The following is a 20,914-nucleotide window of genomic DNA, read 5'->3' on the forward strand; positions in this document are numbered from 1 at the left end:
TTTGGGTATTCAAATCTTCAGTGCTTACTAATAAACTATACATAAGTCTGGGTTTCGGTAAATTAATTAATGAGATATTAGGATGTGCATAGAATTAAAGCCTAATACACAGTCTTATACTTAAGTCTTATGTCTGCTTGGGATGCAATAATGATTCATTTTATTGCATTATTCGATTGATTAATTATGTCATCTGGTTGAAAATTGAACAAAAAAATAAATATTATAAATGTTTTCTTGAAAAAAAAAATGATATCATCTGACATATTCCTTTTAAAAATATGGGAATAAATCACCCATATTTGCTCCATAGTTTTCCATTGCTTACAATGCAAAACACACTGCACTGCAATGAATGAATGAATGAATGATTGATTCTCCAACTTGGTGTTTTTGTCTTTTTTTTCCCAGTACAAATATCTCAACATTCTTAAATCAAGATACATTAACTTAAAAAGCACAATGACTTAAGATATTAAGTCCAGTTTTCTGAAAAATGCATCAAAAAGAAGTGTTTATGCTTAAAACCTTTCAAAATTGAGGAATAAAGTCATTTTTTCAGTGCATTACAGCTTGACAGTTACGTCTAAACTGTAAACACCTCAGAAAGTGAATTAGTTGTTTTCAATGACACATTGTATTGTAGTCGACCCATACATTTGATTATGAAATCACACTGCAACTGTCTACAGCAGAAGGTATGTAGGTTGCATGTAATGCAACATTGAATTTCTAGCACTGTAATATTGGTCGTCATACATCCAAATATACGAACGCCACAAAACAGTCATAACATATATTCATTTTCCATATATAGTCCTCTTTTTTATTATTATTAACAGAGGTCAAATAAATTCATCAAGTCATATTTACAGAGAAAGGCAATAAATATTTTATAATAGTAATAAAATTATTATTTTTTGCATACATTTATTTAATCGTACGAGTGGCATGATTGTTAGTAACGTCTGACAGACAATGAGTACATAGACGAGTGTATACTACAGCTATACCCATATGGAGAGTCGACCTCACCAACAGTGGCTGGAGTCCAGCATCTGCAGAAGGGATTTACTCTGTCTCAAACCTTCTAGAACCGAGAGAAAGCGTTCTAGAACACAAAGAACATGACTGATTGTCAGGCTTGACTACCTGGAAGTAGTCAAAATCCGACACTTGATGAGTGTCCGGGACATTAAGAGCGATGCATCATACCTGGTTTTGCATTACATATTTTGGTAGCTTACATTTAGGGTGACGGCATAATCAGCACATACACATGATCCAAATGTAGAGTATTAGAGCGATTCCCCAAACCTTACTCCAGTCCCGCGTCTGTTAGTTCTCACACACACTATCACCACAGCTAAAGCTGATATCTGGCTAGTCAAAGCACATCGATCTAAGCTGAATCAAAAAATATCGAAGCGTTCTGCGCATTCGGCCCAAGAGAAGGCCTGCTGTCCGTTCAGACGAGAAAGGCATCCCACAGAGAGGCTCTTCAAAATATTGCACTCAAAGCTTCACGTATACCTATGGTGGCCTGCAAAGGTCACATGACTCTGTTAGCACTCTCTTGTTGTGTTTCCATGACAGCCCATTCCAGTGGAAAATATTGGATCCTTGTTGTTGGGGCAACACAAATGAAAATAAAATGTTTCCCAGGTGGTGCAGTTTGCTCTCATCGCTATTCCAAAGTTTAAACGTGTCGAAGCAGGAGACGTTAGTTCCTTATAGGTCATCCTTAGTTAATCCAGTATAAATAAAATAACAGACACCAGTTATGTTTAAAAAAGACCCACATTCAACAGCTGGGAGAAACTTGACGTCTATAAAAATAAAACATCTTTGAACTTAAGTTTCTTGTCTCTTTTCCGTAGCCATTGTTTATTTGTGTCCTCTTCTTTCTCCTGTTTCGGATTAGATTAAGGTGTTTGTCAGGTAAGGAGCACAGGGAGCATCTCAGTTCGTTTTGGGGTTGGGTTTTAAACGCCGCGCCCTTCGTGTCCGTTTCGTTACCGTCGTGAAACGGAACTCCTCCAGAGGGTCCACTTTTCCTTTGGGGTGGCGCTTCATGAAATGCACTTCCTGTTGTGTTTGTGTGGTCTTGGAGCCTTTTTTGGGTCGACCCTTTCGGTTGAAACCCAAATACCAGCCTTTGTACTTGGCCGACACCAGCGCTGTGTAGTTGTTCTCCAAATATTCCTCCACGAAAACGCACTCTTGGTTATTCCCATTGGGCTGAGGAGAAAAGACAAGATGACATGTCAGAAAAATGGTCCATTTGTTGAACAGCCCCTCAGATGATGGTCTGATTGGTCATTAGGACTTTATGTACAGCCTGTCAGTCAATATTGCAAAATATAAACCCTAACATAAAACATAGTCTTCTCAAACTTCATGACTGCTCACAGATTTAAAAATAAATATACTATATTATATACAATATATTGCAGAATCTGTTAGCAACACATCCAAGTTTATTTTCTCATGAAATAAAATAAAACAAAACCCAACAGCATAGTGTTTTATGACCCTGTTGAAGTTTATTTTACAATAATGACAGGCTTCCATATTATTCCATATTATCTCACTTGTTAGCCAAGTACTCATAAAACAAAATAAAAATAAAATAAAATAAAACGATATAAAATAAAATTTTGAATAACATATTGGGACAAATATATGACTGCAGAATGACTGACCAATCAGAATCAACTATTTTAGAGAGTGATTAATAACCATAAATAACTGTCTCGATAATCTATTGAGTGAAGAAAATTTAGAAAACGCCCTCTTTTTAAAACCCTATTTATTATCATTTCACAATATGTGCATCTCAAAGTTTGATTAAAAGCTGATATGCAGTTTACACATCTACTATAAATTATTGTATGACAAGACGCCTACTCGTTTTGCAAAACATAATGTTTTTAAAAGAATGACCATCTTTTGCCAACAAGACAATAATTGGGCCCTTCAACTTTGGGTCAGTTCAAAACAAGCCAGTGAAGCACGTAATGTCCTATTCATAGCAAATGTAGGGGGTGTTGGTCTTTCCAATAAGATTTGTTTGTGGTATGGCAGTTACAAGGACTTGGAAAAAAGGACAATTTTAACTTCAAACAGCCAGCCTCAGTATTTTATTTTTGTTTGAATAGATGGTATGAAAATATGTGTTGAGTGACTCCATCATATAACCATCATGAGTTGGTTACAGTAGTAGTGGTTTTGGGCCCAACTACAAACTCATACATCAAGTTGACATACACTAAACATGCAATACACGAGTAATTATATTCATAACTGCAATTCTAAATAAGCTCATGTGTAAATCAAAAGCATACACACAGGAACCAAAAACTATTTCATTACATTCATATCGTAGTTTAATGTGGCCCAAATCTGTTTTTTCTACCTGTTTGCAAGACAGTGAAAACATCAAATAATATTTGAATCTGATATTTTTAGTTCCGATGTATGATAGTAAACGTACCTTTCCAATAATTTTGCCGTTCTTGTTCATGCAGATGTAGTATCCACTCTCTTTCCCTCTTATTCGAATGTGACTCCCGAATGTCTCCGTCTCCACAACAAGTAAAGCTGCGGGAAAAAATAATACAAAGTTTACTTGGAGTTCTTGAACACAATATGATTCTCATAGAATTAAATACATTTTGTTAGAAATAAACTCCTAAAAATACTATATCGGCGTTAATTTGTTAACAACACCATAACATATCATAACATTAAAAAAAAAAAAAAAAAATATATATATATATATATATATATATATATATATATATATATATATATATATATATATATATATATATATATATATATTTTTTTTTTTTTTATTATTTTTTTTTTTTTTTTTTTTGTAATTTACATTATTTCTGACAATTTCACACAAATTCTCTTTACGTTTTAATATCAAAAACATATATATTATATTATTCATATTTATATATTTTTTTTAAACATTATTTTATTTTTTTAATAATTGCCATGCAAATATTAGTCACTTTTTTACTAGTTACTATTTGTTATTTTATGTAGCTGTATGAGAAAAAAAAACTACTTTCATGTATTCATGTACATACTTTACTTTTTTATTTGGCATGTGAACTATTTAAAGAAAAAAAAAAAAACTGTGAGAGAAATACACTTGATCATACACAGCTCCCTCACAACCCCTAAAAAACACCCAACTCTCTCTCTCTTTCTCTCTGTAACCACCTTTGTTAAGGGTCCCTCTCTTGGGGGGAAGCAATCTGCCAAACTCCTTGGAGCAGTTCAGATCCCCAGGGATTGGGTTTCCACTTGCCTTTAGTTCGTGCTCACTCAATCAAAAAGTTAGGATGATCCATTTGTTTAACACACTGGGCTATTCAAAGGTGCTCAAAGCAGAGAGGCTTAGAGAGCAACACCAAAACTGTCCCCTTCCAAAACAGCCCGGGGCAACATGAGAGGAACGACTAATCCCGGCAGGGCACTTAAAATCAAATGAGGGTGGGAAAGATCCCACTCCTCAGCGGTGCAGACCCCTTTAACAAGTGCATGACGTTTTGAAAGATATGCCTTAAAAACACAGCAAATATTCCTGGATTTAAATGAACTCTGTACCTAAAAACCGAATACTTAAAGCAGTCAGCCCACCATCTGTGCATCTCTCACGCCAGCTGATTTCTTACTGGAGCAGCTTATTAATATTAAAGCACAGATGTCAACCGGACACACTGACCTTCACTAATGTGAATGTTTTATTATCCCAAATAGGGGTGAAACCGAAGACATTTTTTAGATGTTTCTAGAAGGCGAGTGTTTGCTGATAAATGAGTTATACAAGTGCAAGACCTGATCCAGCAGTGTGTTCAAATACGAGACGCAGGGTTGTTTTTATATTGCTTTTGCTTTATTCGAAGAAACTAAGCTGTGTTAAAGTCGATGTGATTTCTGTAACATGACGCATTACAAAGTGAAACTGGATATTCATTTTTTTTATTCCTGGTGGATAAAATCACGTCTGTCCAACATTTGATCTCACTGAATATCACTCTCCACAGATCAGGTTGCAAACAGCAATTCACATTGACTTTAAAAATAATTTGAACATACACTACAGATCAAAAGGTTGACAGTAAGATTTTTTCTCTCTCTTATGCTCAACAAGATTTTATTTGATTAAAAATATAGTAAAGATAGTAATATTGTAAAGTATATTTTTACAATTTAAAATAACTGCTCTCTATTTAAATGTTTTACTAGAGAGAGAGAGAGAGAGAGAGAGAGAGAGAGAGAGAGAGATTACATTCAAACAGACAGACAGTAAACTGCTATATAAATCTCTAGTCTTCATGATCACATTATCCTTTAGAAATCATTCTAATATGCTAATTTGATTATCTAGAAATATTTCATATTATTATCAATGTTAAAAACAACTTAATATTTTGTGGAAACCGTGATAAATTTTTTTCAGGATTCTTTGATGAATAGAAAGTTCAATAGAAAAGCATTTATTTGAAAGAGAAGTCTTTTGTAACATAAATGTCTTTGCCATCACTTTTGATTGATTTAATGTGTCTTTTCTGAACAAAAGTCATAATTTCTAAAAAGAAAAAACAATCTTGCTGACTTCAAACGTTTTCAATGGAATGCACCTTTTTATAAATGCACATTTGACATAAATTATGTTAACTCAATCTGACTTTTAATAAATCTCATAATTGAGTGATGATTAAAACATGCTCCGCTCTCCTTATGTTTTTTGAATGTTCGAACTTATTAATGTTGACAGGACAGCTGAAACGCAAGGGTAAAGCTGAGACAGAGGAGCACAGTGTGCATATGTGTGTGTGTGTGTGTGTGTGTGTGTGTGTGTGTGTGTGTGCGTGTCATGGAGCTCACAGGTGCCAGGTGTGGGGGTCTGCCTCCTCTCATGCTAACACAGGTATAGAGGATCAGCTCAGCCAATGCTGCACTGCTTAACAAACACCAACACACTCGAGCAGTAAACAACAGCAACACTGCTGTAAACACTTGCTGAATAACAAACAATAGCTCACACTGCTATAAATGACAACTGAATAAAGAACACTCCCAGCATTGCCAAAAAATCCACACATCCTACTAGATGTCTAGTAATCAAGTACATCCTACTAGAACTAGAACACAATTTAACTAATCCTGCTCTAAAATTACTGAACATTACCAACATTTCCATAAACAATCCTGAATACTGAACATTAAAGATCAAAGCACAACTATGCTAACAAACAAGCTCGATTCCACATGCCGTCATGTTTTGTGTACAAATGCAATTATTGAGTACAGCGAAGGGATTCCTAAACTTTTCTTTCAGCCGAACCGCTTTAATCCAAAATATTTACCTGAAGTACCGCTTGAGATTTTAAATTCATATTTTAATAATTTAACAACACATTGGCAAGTTCACGGTACTCAGACATTGTTAAACGGTCAAAAGACATGCAGGCAAACAACATTTTTATGTAATATCTTTTTATTTTAAAATTGAGCCCCCGTGATCCTGCAGAGCATAAGCGGTGTGGAAAATATTCATTATCCTTTCGTCAACTCACAAAATTCAGTTTGGGAAACTCTGGTATGACCCAAGCACATTTTTCATTCTCAACATTGCCACAAGGGACGCTATAGCAAACACAAGCATAATATGTCTGCTTCTATGGTAACAATTCTCATTTAGATCAGCTTCTGACATCATGCAGTTTAATGGCACAGATATTTAAAGATTATAAGATGTATGAACACAACCCCGATCATCAAAACACCATCTAACATACACAAAACATGAATATAAGCACAAACTATAGCGACCAAATTAACCCAAAAATCAAATCTATAAACTATGATAATTTACTCGCCCAAATGTTGCTCAACACCACTATGATTCATTCACAAATCAGACATAAATAGTTCTATTAATAACTCTGAATGATTGTGCAAGGTCGATATCAGGATTTTCAGTGGATAATATACATAAAGTCATACAAGTTTGGACCAACATGTAGGTTAGTAAATAATGACAGAATTATCATTTTAGGTGAACTATGGCTTTAAAATTTAATGTTTTTAAACCTGCTTCCTAATGTGACACAAAATGAACAAAAACTTCGACTCACATTAAATTATTTCTCCTCACTCGCATTACAGTTAAGCACAGACATAAAAATAAAACTCCATACAATAAGAAACAAACAGAAACGGAGCACTAGAAATCCAAAGGATTATAAGACTACATAAGTAACAGGATTATGCAGGTATAGGAATCCAGGCCTAGAGCTTTATGGAGTCATGTCTGTTGTGGAATCTTTATGCTGAACAGCTCTGACTGACACAAACGAGTACAAGACTGAAATATAAACATGCTTGTATCAGTCAGCAAAGTTAAGAGCAGCATTCAGTGTGTTTATCTTCACTGCGAGTCTCTGTTCTCACACTCGTACCGCTGGGGCACGCTGCCCATCAGTTCTGTGGTTTTTGTTTTGTTTATACTTTGATACTTTTTGATTAATAACAGCTCAGGTTGGATGTTAAAGAGAAGAAGTTCATCTTAGATATGATATTAGCAGGCCTAGATGGAATTCTTTGGGGAAATAAGGTATTTAAACATGGTAAACTGAGTTAAATTGAGCTAATGGAGAGTACTAAACACTATGTTAGTGGAATGCATTAATTAAATTAACCTAAATATTTAGTCAATTAAAATGCAAGAGGCAGCTTTAATGATTCTATATCTCAGAAAACTGATTAAAGCAGGCTCACAATCAGAGATGGCAACAAATAAAGCCATTTAGGAAGACTTGAAAACATGCAACACAAGAATATATCTGAGTTAAAGGGATAGTTCTTCCAAAAATAAACTTCAATCCTTTATCCACCCTCATGTCATTCCGAACCTGTATGACGTTTTCATATAATGTTGAATTTCTAATGAACATCCTGCAACTATTTTTAATATAATAAAAGTGAATGAGTGCTGTCAAGCTCTGAAATGACAAAAAAAGAACCATACAAGTATTATAAAAGTTTTATAAAAGTGGTCCAATTTACTTGACAGTTTGAGAAAGACACTGAAATGTATGTTTTTACTAAAGATATGTGTTCTTGAGAGTTCATTGAGTGAAGTAGAAGTGTCTGAAATAGTTTTTTTAAGTTAGATCCCTCAAGGATTTGTTCAATACATCAAACTGATTTGGTTCTCAAATTCAACTCGTTGACTACACTTACATGCACAATAATATTCCAATATGAATCATTCAATATTCTGATTATAACGGAGTCATGCCACAATCGGATTGCCCGATTAAGTTTAGTAATATTCTGATTCCTCAAATTCTGATTCCCACCCATATATATATATATAGCATGTAAACAACATAAACCTAAATATTGTAAACATATGTATGCATATCCAGTAAATATCATATTCAGAATATGGCTGTAACCTGAATATAGACCTTAAACAGAATTTGATGTGCATAGTCAAAGATGTTGCCACAGCAGTTAACTTTATTTTCAGTGAATAATGGCTTATTGTTCTTAGCTGTATACCCTACTATTAAAATACCACATTTATTAAACCTTTTTTTGCGTCTATTAAACGTTTTTTGCGTCTTTATTAAGAGCCTCAGTCATTGCAAGTGCATGGAAAAGAGTAACCAGTGCAATCCTAATAACTTCCCCATTTGTGTTTAAAAGAAACAAAGTCATACAGGTTTGGAACGACAAGAGCGTGAGTAAATGATAACAGAAATTTAATTTTTGGTTGAACTATCTCTTTAAATCATTCTGCCTTATGAGTTTGAAAGCAGACTATAAACTGAGTCAAATGTTACAGGTTCTTCTGCGTGGTTTATTCAGAGCACAGGAACACTCCCGTACCGTACTTGCCCCCATCGTCTCCATTGGCGTTGATCTTCTTCCCCAGGATCTGCACGTGTTTCCCAGTGGTTCGGCTGTAGAGCTGATATATCCGCACCTGCTTCCGACTCACGTCGTCTCTGGTGTGGTTCTCGATGTAGAACCGGAAGTCGGCGGAACTCTGGTGAGATTCCTAGAACCAGCAAGAACAAAATGTGCTGATGTATTTCTTGATTCAGTTTTACATCTGCATGCATTTTAACACTTCTGCTGTGCTTAAAATCCTTAACCTAATTTGGTGTTCCTGGTCAAAATTGACCGGCCTTTTAAAAACTGCTTTTACATCTGCTATTAAATCCAAGATTTGGTGATTATATAGCATAAAGAGTATGCTATGTTATCACCAGATCTTAGATTTGATCTTTTTGTTAACTCATTTTCTTTCAATTAGCACAGGTTTTGTATTTCTTTTTGGAACTGATTGGTCGTAAGCCTCATTGATCAGGGCTGCGTTTCCTAAAAGCATCGTAAGCCTAAGTTGATCGTAGAACCATTGTCACCAAGGGAGCTACGATCAACTTAGGTTTACGATGCTTTTGGGAAAGGCAGCCCTGGTCTTATCCACTTCAGTTTTTGAATAAAAAAAAGCAATATTTGTGGATAATTTGGCTAATGTTCACTCAAAAACATGCATGGGTTAAGCTCAATCATTTACAAAAAGAAATGCAAAACCTGTGCTAATTGAAAGAAAAAAGGTTTATAAAAAGTTAAATCCAGTTGCATAATCAATTTATAAACAATTTTTTGTAGACCAGTCGTTTTTGACTGGGAACACCACAAGTGTTTAACAAAGGTGCGGAAAACCCCCCAAAAAAGGTAAAAAAAATATTTTTTTTTTTTTGGAAAGTTGTAATATGCTGTGTGAGCAAAGTCAGTAAGTTTTAGTCCTATGCAACAATATTAACCAGCATTTTTGGGGAAAAGAAAATCCTCTGTGCGTCAAACAGCATTAATAACTGATTTTGCTTTCATTATGTGAAACAAGAGGATGGGATTTCATAAATTGGGAATTGACTGGAAAGTGTCCATTACATGCCAGAACAGTGGTAGTCGTTTCAGAGGAAAAGCAATTTTACATGTAGATGAAAGATTATAACACACCATGAAACAGTCACAATATGACCAGGAATGTGCATTGTGTACAAAGTAAATAGGGTCATATTTTAATATCATGTTGAATCAACAATAAACTGACTTTACAGCAGAAATTGAATTTGATTTATATTTTGAAAAGGTTTGCATAATTTATTCTGTTATTAACTCCTGCGAAACTGCTTTGAAACAAACTGTATTGTACAAAGCCCCATATAAATAAAGGTGACTTGACTTAGTTTCAAGCAATAAAAAAAAAAAAAATGAAAGTTCAGATCACTGTAATTCCTGCATGTTTTGGTGCCCGTCTCTCTCTCTCTCGCTCTCTCTCTCACTAAATAAAACATCTGAATACTGAGCTGAGCCTGGAGCTACACCGAGAAGTCAAGTTTTCAATTTCCACAAGCAAGTCTCCAGCAATTATCCACCTGAAAGATCCAACTCTGTCATCAAACAAATATCTGCCTAAGGTAAGAATCACACTCATAAATCACACATACACACCTGTAAGTATGGGAAGTACATGTACACAACTGAAGACTGCTGCACTGGTACACACACACAAACACACAAAGCACTAACATAATAAAATACAATATAGCTTGCCATGGCATCTCCTGTCACTCACATTCACAATCACCCGAGGCTTTATATGAAAATCACCAATCCACTTCTCATCCAATATCCTCCTATCTTTCCTCCTCTTCCTCTTCTGTCATCCTTCCATATGTGAGGAAAACATATACCTCTAAAAACCCTGGAATCTCCATCCCAGCCAAGACTACTCTCACGGGCTGAAACGAGGGGTAATTATCCTGTAATGAGCTTTTATGTGGCTTCTCTCAGGTGGTTAATTACGCTCACATTACATGCTTCCACTCCATGTTATTTTAACCTCGGCTAATTAATGACATTTAGGGAGCATGAGGGGAAAAGCGCAGCTTACGATTAAAAAAATGAAAATCTTTTCAACGGAGTTGAGAAAGAAACTTCCATAGAGATTCATGCTGAATGCAAGACTGCTAAGAAATACATCAGCACAACACAACTGGCTAAATTAACCCATTAATTTAGGAATTATTAAAGCACAAATGAAAATCACTTCAAAAAAATTGAATTATTCCATTTTCCCCCAAGAAAGTAAAAAAGCTAAATAAGAGACTGAAGATAAAAACACCATTCAACAAACTAAGTCGGTAAGATTTGGAGATGCTCACCAGGGCTGCATTTATTTTATTTATTTATTTATTTATTTCATTTATTTTATGAAAAATACAGTAAAAACAGTAATATTCTTTTCTATTTTTAAATTAATACATTTTCAAATGTGATTTATTCCTGTACTGCAAAGTATAATTTACAGCAGAAATGACTCCAATCTTCAGTGTCATAATTATTTATTGTTGTTAATGTGGAAAAGAGTTGGGCTGCTTAATTTTTTGTGGAAAACGTCATAACATCATACTTTTTTCCCATGATCCTTTGATGTTCAAAAGAACAACATTTATTTGAAATACAAATATTTATAACATTATACATGTCTTAACTGCTTTAATGCATCCTTGCTGAATAAAAGTATTAATTTCTTTAACAAAACAAAAAATTAATTAATACAATAAAATAAACACACAAAAAAATCTGGTAACACTTTACAATAAGGTGTCATTTGTCAACATTAGTTAATGTGTTAATTAACATAAACAAACAATGATCAATACATTTATTACACTATTTATTCATCTTTGTTAACGTTTTTTTAACGTCATATAGAATTAACAGTCATATAGAATTATGCGAAAAGGTCAAAGGTGGTTTGGATGTAAAACTACATCCTGAATCCTGAAAGTTAAAAATAACTTTTAAAGATCTCCAGTGTTCAACAAACCAAAGGACATTTCACAACATAGTTGTGAAAAAAACTACACACATATTAGTTCAAGTTAGATACCCCAACATCTTCTAGACAAATAAACTGTATGAATTTCAGTCGTTGTTATACATTTTATTTTCCTAGACGAATACATAGATTACATCCAAACAGGAGTCATCGAACGTTGGTCCCTCTAACGTCAAAAACAACTCAGTTTAACACAGAATCAAGGTTAATTCTAAGCTCGTGGCCAATTTCAGCTCACAAAAAGCACGCAAACACAGACACAACTCCACACACAGCCTCTCCTCGGAAGGATTTACTCTGAAATCTAGCCATCTAGTCAGACACAGAGGTGTGTTTTGTAGACAGTTGCGTACGGACAGGAGAGGGAAGGCAGAGGGCATGCCTATGCAGGGAACGAGCCACGGCCAAACATTTTTATCACGCCGCCCGACTCCCTTCAAAGCCAACCTAGGCAAACGAATCTCATGGCGACTTCAAAAGCCCGGCCCCGTCCCGAGCACTCTTGCATGTCAGATAGGCCCTATCTGCAGACACCACTCTCTGCGCAGGATGCATCTCAGGAAACAACGCTTCAGTGCACCACCACTTAAACTGTGCTTATCACGCCGTCTTTCACTGCATCTCCTTAATAACAACTTTGTTTGTTTTCTCAAGGAGAACCTACAACAACAGCAAAGGCTACGGATATTGGACTCTGTCTGTCAATGACCTAAAGAAGAACTACTGTCATCACTGCCACACTAAAGCCTTGTTTGTGCCAACTGCTTTGGAACAAAATTGAATGCACAGAATTATATAACCAACATGGGTCTCGTTTTCTTCAAAGCGGTCGCTTTTGTTCCTGGTTTGAGTGGTGATCGCCCCCTTCTATTACGACATTCTGATGCAAGTTTTATAATCACAATGCCTTGACCCATTTGCCAGGAGAAAAAAGGCTCTCATTAAGCCGTTCCCGCCTTGTGAGGAATGTACATCTGTCAGTAAAGACGGATTTAAGGAACTGGAGATATCTAATTACTTATATATTTTGTCGGTTGAATTCAAAGGATTAGTCACCTTATTCAAAGTCTTGGGAGAGTCTGAGATTGCAAGTCCTACCTTAACAACTTTCAAAAGCAAAAAATAATAATTTGGCCACTTCTTAGCCTCTTAAGATTTATTATTTTGGATGCATATAGTTAATGTACACTATTTATGTATATACTTGTATACACTTATACAAGTATATATATTTGTATGTATATACTTAAAATATTATTTAATATATATATATATATATATATATACTTTTTTTTAAAGAGAAAGAGATTCTTTAGATATATATTTTTAACGTAATGTATATGGTTTAATATATATATATATATATATATATATATATATATATATAGGCTACACTGCTGTAGAAAATATGTTTTTTCCTTTTTGTGGGGTTTTGTTCAATCTAATCTTAATTGTATTTAATATGCAATTAATTTAATTTCTTTGAATTTTTATGGTCAATGTTCATCCTCCAAGAAATAAATATTACACTCTCTCACACACACACACACACACACAATGCATTTCATCTCCACTAAAAGGTCATTGAGTTCATAAAAGGTAAATGCACAAATCGCTTAACTTAGTATTCAGTGTGAAATCAGTCAAAACATGAGTTTACTAACTATTCTGAACGGCTCTTTTTGAAATACTAGATTCATGGCCAAACACACAAAAAAAAAGAACAAAAGGAAAACCCAGACTTTTCGAGAAAAGGAAATTCAATTGCTCTGGCAAGACCACCAACAAAACCAAAGACTCTTTTTAATTTTACAGCCTCTGGGGTGTAGATTTCCCATGCCTCTGTTTTCAAAAACCTTAAGACAACAAATTAAACAAGCTTTATGTTTGCGCACCGGCGGCACATCCTCATAATCCCTGCCTTAATCCAGATTCATGACGACAGTGAAACAGCCAGACTTACCTGCAACTGGAAGTAGAGGACCAGAAAATGTAAACACCTGGAAAGAGAAAGAGAGAGAGAGAGAAATGAGAGGGGGAGACAGAAGGGAAGTAAGGAGGGGTGAATCACAAGCAATTACACCAGATAAAAATGTAGCCGTTCATTTTAAACCTGTCTTTGAGCGACTTCTATTGGCAAGAATGTACGAACTCAACATGAATCAAATAGATTATTAAGAATATGCCTTACACGTAGATGAACCTTGACGGCAGACCAGACATCTTGGTCAAATACACCTGTTTCCAACGTTTGCCGCTCCAGTAAGTGCCGCGCGGAGCCCCGCCACTGTCTCACACACAAAATCCCGGAGGAGAGGTGCAATCCCAAGGAAAAGAGAGATGAAGGAAGTGTAAATGTGCCACTGGAAGCAGCATGAGGCTGTTTCTTGTTTGAAAAAGAGCTGAATAAACGCAAATCAGTGTCTTCCCAGTGGTGTCCTCACTTCTCCGCGGTCCGGGCGCGCTGCGCTCTCTCGCCAAAGCGCGCAAAGATTGAATTGGTAAGAAAGGCTGAAGCGGGGGTGTCTCCTCCTCGGTGAACAATCCGCGACCTTTAGTGCTTACTCTTGATCCAGCATACGAGACGAAAAGATAAATTCATTTCGTACCTGCTAAAGTCACCTGAAAGCGCACGCCTTACGTGGATCATTCCAAGCTTCCCGTGTCCATTGTTTGGAGAGGGAAAACTTTCCCAACAAGTCAAGATAGATGAGTTACGGTTAGAAGTCTGTTCTTTAGTTGTTGCTTCACTGTTATCCGAGTCGTTTGTACATAAAAGGCGCACAGACCCGTGGCAAATCCTGGAAGAGCGCTGGGTGATGGTACGGGACTGTCTGTATGTGTGCCGAGGAGGGCTGGAGCGCACTGAGGGGTTTTAGGTTGGTGGTGGGTGGAAACCTGTCAGTGGTTTTGCACCTGATAGGGTGATCTGAGAGAGTCCATCGGTGCGTGGAATGCGCCTTTTCTCTGTCTGAGCACAGTTTCCTTTGCGCTTCTCGTAGTTTCTCAAAATCTTTCGTCGATTCGATGGGAATCTGTGAGAATTCCTTGCGGATTTCACATACGAACTAGTAAACAGGTGCATTTCAGTTGAGCAAAACCAGACACGCGGTGTTGAGATAACCAAATTCTCATCGGATGGGGTAAAGAGAAAGAGGCGTTACACTCACTTTTTAAAAAAAGTTTAAATGCATACTACTATACTACTACTGATACTGATATGAGCCAAGGTCATTAAGTTTAAATAAATTATTAAATAAAAATATTCTTATAATTAATTTAATAGTATTTATTAAATATATAATCATTAAAATAATTAATCATAAATTAATACTTATCAAAGACAAATAAGGATGTCAGACATGATAAAAGGGAGAAATGTTTCAAAAATCAGGTATTAGACACATGCACAGTTCTTAAAAATATCATCTTTATGTCCACGATGGTGTGGGAGGGTTTGGGGAGGGATTACAATTACAATTATTTTAATTTAGTGAAACTAAAAGTTGTGTAAACTTATATATACACATTACATATTATATTATAAAATATAAATTTATATTTCCACATTATATATTTACATATTTAGTCATTTTTATTCATTCTTAGTGGCCTTGGCTCACTGGCTGTAATGATTTTCATATCACATGACAACCAAATGGCTTTCTCATTCAAAAAAATAAAAAAAATAAATTTGTATTTATTTTTTTGAGGTAGTGGTGTAAATTACATCCATAAGATTTAGTAGTTAAAAAATGTAAGTATTTAAAAAGAAAAAAAAGGCCATTCACTGATTACCCTCATTCAGCTCGTTTATCAACTTCCCAAACCAGAGAGTGTTTTATTGGTGGAGTTTGTTGATTCCTCTCAGACAGTATTGAAATGCAAGTGCTTGTCGAACTCGACTTTTCAATGGTGTGCTATAAGTCGTTGGGCATTGAAATGCATCAGAGGTGTGAATGTGTTCACAAGGTCTTCTGAACATGCCCCCTGCCAGCTGCAAGTTTATTCCCTCAACAGCCCTTTTCTCAGCTGTGATCAGAGAAAAAAGAAGCATTTACTCATTTACATTACTGCTTTTACTTTTTACCGTAATCTATCATTTGAACAGAATGAATTTACAAAGCACAGCTTAGATTTATTTTAGAGGTTAACAAAGCATGTGGTGTAAAACAACATGGTCCAGTTGACATTTTTGCTTGTTCAAACTATTACAAACAACCTCAGACTGTGTTGGTGTCCAATATATCTCTTATGAATCTGATGAATTATTTTAAGTCTGGCCTACAACAGCACATGCTATAAGAAGGTAGTCAGGGAAAAAAAATCACACTTCATTAACTCCAAATTAAATCCTATTTTTATTTTTTCTTTCCTTTTAGCATGTGCTCTTTCTTGTTTTGCATGCATTTTTTTATTTTATGCATGCAAGCTCCTTCTATTTAATATAAAATAATAAAACAATGTATAAAAAATAAAACACTAGCCAATAAATCAGGAAGGCTGATGTCGAGTGAAGTGAATTTCCTTTGAAGTGGATCACCTGGACCATGCTGTAAGCTCACAATTATCCATTTGGGAACAACCAAAACAAAAGCGGTTTCAATGAAGAAGCGAACACAAAGATTAGTCCATCATCATCCAAAAAAGATCAAGGGAGGCTTTGGCAATATAACAACCTACAGAACATTTCCTGCAACAAGGCCGAGATCGGGACACGCAGATCTAACGAATAGGAAGTTACACTCTGGCATTCTCTTGAATTCGGAAGTGGCTAGATCTTTCTGAATATTCAAAGCTTTGGATACCGCATCTGTCTTACAGAGTATTAATTATTCACATGGCAGATTCCAAGTGCAACTTATGCTACAGTGAGGGCCAAATTCATTTGTCTAGTGTGAAGCATAGACATAGTTGTGTTTAAATTGTCTGTTATTTATTAGAATTGCACTACTTGGAAGAATAAAGACAAAACGAATGAGCGATAGATTCCAGCAGTTATTCCTGGGAGAGCTGGAGAGGTCTACATCACACTTTTAATTTGTGAAAAACTGCTAAACCTTAAAGTGGGTCACACTTTGTATGTGCAGCGTTTAAGTGGACTGAGGAGGGATTTAACTAAACAACAAAGGATCATTAGTCAAAGCGGCTTAATGACAGGATAGAATGCATTAAAAAAAGATAAATATGTCAGATCAAGGCATTCTTCATAAACCGAGGCCTAAAAAAATAATAAAAACAGTGTGTCCTCGGTGCATCGGTGTAATGAAAGTTAGCAACACTGTGCAACTGAAGCTTAATAAAGCAGGCAAAAAAGGTCACGCACAGTTGTTCAAAGGCTTTACAAGACCTTTTAAAGCTTGACAGAGTAACTTCACAGTTCTGGAAGTAAAGCCCAGTGTACCACATTAGTGTCAGAACACCTCCGATACACCCAGCTTCCTCCCTGCTTCCGCTTTCATCTCTGACACAAACGCATACATGGAAGGAGTCACAGCATCTGTGTCCTATTGAATTTGAAGGTGATGGAGAGACCTAATTGGCTGATTGATATCTGAAGGGCTTTTTGAGTCCAGTGTGTGAAGAGAAAGAACTCTATCAGTGTCTCACACAACGGATTAAAAGGTCTGTCTGTAAACAAAAGTAAAGCAAAAATAATTGACCTGTTTTTACTATGCATAACACAATATTTTGTACTTTTTGCATTTTTCCCCCTTACTTCATTCACATACGTAATAATTTTCACCATAATTTTAAACCATTTTTAAAATAGTTTCTAATATTACGACAGCTAGCTATAACGACAGAACGCTGCTGGAAAAGATTCCGCATTAAACCATCGATACTAACAGAGAATCTTTATTTTTAGAGTGTACAGAAAGTCTGTGGCTACAAGAACATTTCCAAAATACTCAACTGGCAGCATCATTCATGAGCTTAAAATGTATTTTACCACTGAAAACTGTCCAAGTTGTGCATAAAAAGCATAATGTCATCAAGGTGAATAAGATGTTGGATCAGCTGAGGAAAAAAAACAAAAACTTGAATTGACAAATACTATAAAAAACATTAAAAAAGCATGGCCTTCATGCCTGGACACCTCGCTGAACAGCACTCTTGACCAAGAACATCATAAAGGCCAACTTATAGTGAGACCAAACTGAAACTTCTGAACCCATGGATCAGCGGTTATTTCTGGTGCAAAAAAGCAAGGTTTATGACCAGAAGAACACCTTCAACACCACGGTCAAACTGGAAATATTGACTATTTGAAAGACATCATGAATTCTTAGAGGTATCAGGGCATTTCGGCAGAGAATGTTATACCTTCAGTGTACAGGCTGAAACTTAATGATCATTGGACTCTTGCAGCAGGCCAATGATCCCAAGTACGCATCCAAATCTACCAAAACCTAGTTTAGAGATTGGTCCTAGAATGATCTTAAGTGGCCTCTCCTGCGCAGTCTTCAGATTTAAATCTCACTGAAAATCTTTTGTGGGATTTGAAGAAAGCAGTGGCAACACGGAAACCAAAGATTATCAGTGATCTAGAAGCTTTTTGCATGTGAGGAATGGGCTCAGATTCCAGTAAAGAAGTAACAGAAGCTTCTAAGAACCTAGAGGCACCTGGAGGTTATAAAGTGTAAAGGATTCTCCACAAAACATGACTTTGTACACTCTCAGGAAAAAAGGTACAAAAGCTGTCACTGGGGCAATACCTTTTCAAATGGTACTAATATGAACCATTAGGTACTAATATGTACACTTTAGGTAAAAAATATGTACCTTTAAGGTACTAAAATGCACCCTTTATAGGTAAATAAGGTACAAAGGTGTACCGAACTAGTGACAGCTTTTGTACATTACATGTTGTATATGGAGTCAGTCTGAGTTTTTATTTTTACTTTTGAACTGAATATCTCAACTTTACATTCTCAGAATCACTCAAGTAATACAGTTTTTATTATAGTTTACTGATGATCTATCTATCTATCTATCTATCTATCTATCTATCTATCTATCTATCTATCTATCTATCTATCTATCTATCTATCTATGCCAAGTTTCAAACCCCTGGTAGTTCGCTGTAGGGTCATATCGTGTCAGACTCTGAAGGTGACAGAGAGGGTGTGTGGGGGAATCAAAGCCTTGATTTTGCTTTGAGGGTGTGTACGCATTCCTAATTTGTCCCCCGTCACACGTCGACTGCATGGAACCGTTTAGAAGCCCACTGAAGTGCAGGACGTGGCTTGTGTGATGTTGGATAGGTGTGTGGGTGGGAAGAGGAGTGTGTGGGGGGTGAGGAGCATTTGAAGGTCAGGGGGGGGCATGTCGTGGTCGATGGGTCTGAGAAGGTTACGCTGCCTTGGAAACCGAAGTTGATAATTGCTCTGTCAGTGCGGTGCAAATCCTGGCCTGCGCATAGAAGGCATTAGCGCGGCCCGCGACCAGGCTGCACAGCATGGCGCTAATGATGATATTTCCCCTCTTGCTCTACGTTCCCCGTCCAACGTCATAAACACTCAGTACGGCTCCCTTGCCACTAGCTGCTAACATATGTTTTTATTTTCATGACTGCATCAATTTCCATGGCTCGGTGAACTCGGCGCTCCTTAATTATTCCACAGTCATTTTTGTGGAGTGGAGTTTAATAGATTTTAAAGAGCCGAGCTGTCAGAGCTTGTCACAATAGAGTACATGTTTCAAACTGGAGAGAGTAATTGGGAACAGCAGGTTTCTTTGGCACTTTGGAGGAGGCCGGACGGTGGCGAATCACATCCTTGGTTGCGATTTAAAGACATTGGGTTAAATGCAAAATGTACTAAATTGGACGCCGTAAGTGATTTGATTGCTGTAATTACACCGTGACACCTTCAATCTTCACAATGAGGCAATAAAGCGTCAAAACGTCTGAAGTGTTGATGGATGAAATTTGCGTTGTCAGTAAGAGAATTACTCTGCTCTGGATGTGGGCCAGATAACCTTGTTTACATCATCTATTTAATAAAATACAATGAAGTAGGGTCACCCACCGGTCCCGAACAGAAGCGTTGTCCTCACAATGCTCAATTATATAAAAATAGTATCTCCGATTACAGTAAACACTACCTTTGCTTCCAGCTTGGGTCATCTAAGGGCACTTTACTGTTTTAAAACAGAGAAGCTTTGTTTGGGAAAGCAGACAACAGTGGAACGAGCCATATTCTTCGGTTTGAATTCACGCAGTCTCAGGTGTATTCTCTTACACCATCTCACCCCTGTGTATACACACACACACATACACACTCAGATTAGCAGACTTTTCTGAGAAGTGTGCTGGAAGTGTACTGTGTGTGTCCCTCCAGCTAGCTGAAACCAGCTTTAACTCAATAGACTAGTCTAGTCCCCTCTCCCAGGCACTTTATGGGCTGGTCTGATCCATTCCCCTGTCTAACACCTCCTTAGAGCCTGAGTTTCCTTTGTTCTGTCAATACACAAACAACCATTCACATATGGCCACTCTGTAATCAGTGAAATACTAGCCTCTGGGCTTTCAGCAAGAGAGAGAGAGAGAGAGAGAGAGTTAGAAAGACAGAGAAAACCATCCATGACCAATCAACTCTTAAAATACCTGTCTGGCTTTCGGTTGCAGATGTTTTCTGAGGAGGACACAGATGAAAAGATCACTTTCCTGAGAGATTCACAATTTTAAGGGAATAGTTAGTTAATGTCATCATTTACTTGCTCAAAACCTGCATGACTTTCTTTCTTTTGTGGAACAGAATAGAAAAAGTTAGTAATCCACATACATGAATTTCCACTTTTCATTTACGTATACTGTAAACATTGTTGTAATTTTAACGGTAAAATACTGCCCTTTTTTTACATTATATTTAATACGTTTTTTTTTTTTTTTACAGTTTATATATTCACAAAATATTATGTTAATCCAAAACCAGTGGTTGGTTGCATGTCTTG

At 36.3% G+C, this 20,914-nt stretch overlaps 1 protein-coding gene across 2 annotated transcripts; it reads right to left on the minus strand.

Moving 5' to 3' along the window:
* Positions 1 to 796: 796 nt before the first annotated feature.
* LOC306882983 (fibroblast growth factor 18-like) lies at positions 797 to 15,096 on the minus strand. Of its 2 annotated transcripts, none has more exons than XM_079438023.1 (5): positions 14,148 to 15,096; positions 13,920 to 13,956; positions 8,938 to 9,100; positions 3,497 to 3,603; positions 797 to 2,241 (listed from the first exon to the last, which is right to left on the minus strand). In XM_079438023.1, the coding sequence occupies exons 1-5, from the start codon at positions 14,177 to 14,179 to the stop codon at positions 1,963 to 1,965; spliced, it is 618 nt and encodes a 205-aa protein (XP_079294149.1). In that variant the 5' UTR covers positions 14,180 to 15,096; the 3' UTR covers positions 797 to 1,962. The 2 variants fall into 2 exon arrangements, with proteins under 2 accessions (XP_079294149.1, XP_079294148.1); XM_079438022.1 differs by having other exon boundaries at positions 808 to 2,241; positions 8,929 to 9,100; positions 14,148 to 14,803.
* Between the last annotated feature and the right edge of the window lie 5,818 nt (positions 15,097 to 20,914).

This window comes from Barbus barbus (assembly GCF_936440315.1).
Source record: "Barbus barbus genome assembly, chromosome: 17".
NCBI lineage: Eukaryota > Metazoa > Chordata > Actinopteri > Cypriniformes > Cyprinidae > Barbus > Barbus barbus.